At 48.5% G+C, this 2,285-nt stretch overlaps 1 protein-coding gene across 1 annotated transcript; it reads left to right on the top strand.

Annotated features, from left to right (window-relative positions):
- Positions 1-1,833, top strand: foxd1 (forkhead box D1). Its single transcript, XM_072371725.1, has one exon. It carries the CDS (start codon positions 234-236, stop codon positions 1,287-1,289), a length of 1,056 nt encoding a protein of 351 aa, XP_072227826.1. The 5' UTR covers positions 1-233; the 3' UTR covers positions 1,290-1,833.
- The last annotated feature ends 452 nt before the right edge of the window (positions 1,834-2,285 follow it).

Here is a 2,285-nt window from a genome sequence, read left to right as displayed (position 1 = left end):
TTCGCAGGGTTCCCCGCTCAGTTCTCAGTTCGTGGTTGCTCCTTTAGTCGGCGATAAAAACCTGAAAACATATGGAAATTGCGAAAAAACAAGTGGACGTTTCTCTCCGGCGGCGACACGTGCTCCTCTCCTCTTCCCCTCATATGAGTTTTTGACGAGGGAGGGCAGGGCAGCTTGTGCATCCCATCGTCTTCCTCATCTGGCGTCGGAGGGCACAGCCGTGAGAGAGAGCCATGACTCTGAGCTCAGAGATGTCGGATGCCTCCATCCTTTCGGAAGAGACCGACATAGATGTGGTCGGCGAGGGCGAGGATGGGGACAACCAGACGCGCTCCTACGTGGACGAGGTGGCTCAGATGCACGACGGCATCCTCCTGGCCGGCTCTCAGTCTCCGTGCCTGGACAGCTCCACCTCCTCAAGGGATACCTACAAGCCGGCGGGCAAGAACACCCTGGTGAAGCCTCCTTACTCCTACATCGCCTTAATCACCATGGCCATCCTGCAGAGTCCCAAAAAGCGGCTCACTCTCAGCGAAATCTGCGACTTTATCAGCAACCGCTTCCCCTACTACAGGGAGAAGTTCCCGGCATGGCAGAACTCCATCAGACACAACTTATCCCTCAATGACTGCTTTGTTAAAATACCGAGGGAGCCCGGGAACCCAGGCAAGGGCAACTACTGGACCTTGGACCCAGAGTCGGCTGATATGTTTGACAACGGAAGCTTTCTGAGGCGGAGGAAACGCTTCAAACGGCAGCAGACGCAGGACCTCCTGCGGGAACACAACAGTTTTATCCCCGCCGCAGCTGCGTACGGCTACGGACCGTACGGCTGCGGCGGATACGGCATCCAGCTCCAGTCCTACCACACACACTCTGCGCTTTTTGCTTTTCAGCAGCAGCAGCAACAGCAACAGCAGCACTCCAGACATTCTCATTCACACACGGGAACCATTATCCCTTCACCGTCCTTGATGCCCACCACCACGGACTTAGCCAGAAGTAGGTTTTATCCTCAGCTCAGCTCCAGTCTGGGCTCAGCCAGCGTGCAGGCTGCCTCCCCGGTGCAGAAGTCAAGCTCTCCGGTGCAGCGGTCTCCCTTCTCCATAGAGAGTATCATCGGAGGCTCACTGAGCCCCTCAAGGACTTCTCCAGTCGTCGTCCCGGTCTTACCGTCCTCTTTGGGGCTTCCAGCGGCCGGCCAGGCGCAAACTGTTCACCCCGGAGCTGTTTTACACCCCGTTGAAAACTTTCCGAACAGAATTGTCAGCGGCACTAGCGCCTGTTAAATGTCTTAAGAACACTTATCAAGAAACTTTTAAAAAAAGACACAGCAACAAAAACAAAAAAACGCCCCTCTTTGAAGGTAGGATTATTTTTGTATGTTTGTTTGATAGCACGCAGCTGAATGATGGACATACAAAACACTATTTGTGCCTGTATTCATGCTGTTTATGAAGATATTTATGTTCATGTTTTTTTTTCTCTCAGTGTGAATCAGATTTTTGACCACGAACTTCCTTTGTATTTTACATGAAGTGATTTCGTTTCACTCACTGTTTAGAACGTCTCAGGACTTAATGGACAGGTTATAAATGATCACATGTTTAAAATAGGCGAATAATGTATTTGTGTCAAACACATCCATTTTTTCTATTAGCAGATCAAAACAAAGTTTTAAGGTTTTGATTTGAGCTTTGTATAAAAAGAAAAGCACAGAGAGCAAAGTCATACATTTATAATTATATGCAGTGTGTGTTGATTTCAGTAATAACATTGTACATTTTTGGCAAGTATTGTGTAATTGAAGTGTGATATTTTTACACGGTTTGTTTTTCAAAAAGAATAAATTTCGTTTTGCAAAATACGTTAAACTGTTTGGAGATACATTTATTAATTCATCTTGAGCCTCTTGGGCCTTTCGTGCAGCCTCGGGGTGTGAAAATTAAGCTGCTCCTATGTTATTATGTCTATACACCGCAGGTGTGTTACTGACATGAAGATGAAGGATGGAAATTAGGGAAGGTACCAACTGACTTCGAGTGAGATTAAAATACCACCCGTTTCCAAACGGATGTGTTGCGTGCGTCAAGGGCTGCAAATATTTACAAACGTAGTAACCTGCGTGTTCAAATGCTGCACACACGCTTTGGGACATGCGCACACGGGGCCTGCGTGTCCGTCTGACCTCTTTCACACTCATCCTCGTAATTACGGTGAGCGGACAGGATAGTATCAGCCGGGTGAGGCAGGGGTTGTATTTTGCCTGCGCCAGGTCGGCGATT

This window comes from Leuresthes tenuis, unplaced genomic scaffold (genome assembly GCF_036924035.1).
Source record: "Leuresthes tenuis unplaced genomic scaffold, fLeuTen1.0.hap1 SCAF_19, whole genome shotgun sequence".
NCBI lineage: Eukaryota > Metazoa > Chordata > Actinopteri > Atheriniformes > Atherinopsidae > Leuresthes > Leuresthes tenuis.
This window is presented reverse-complemented; position numbering and strand designations above follow the sequence as displayed.

What these genes read in the sequence shown, in the direction of transcription:
- foxd1 (XM_072371725.1), top strand. Translation starts at nt 234, where the DNA reads ATGACTCTGAGCTCAGAGATGTCGGATGCCTCCATCCTTTCGGAAGAG.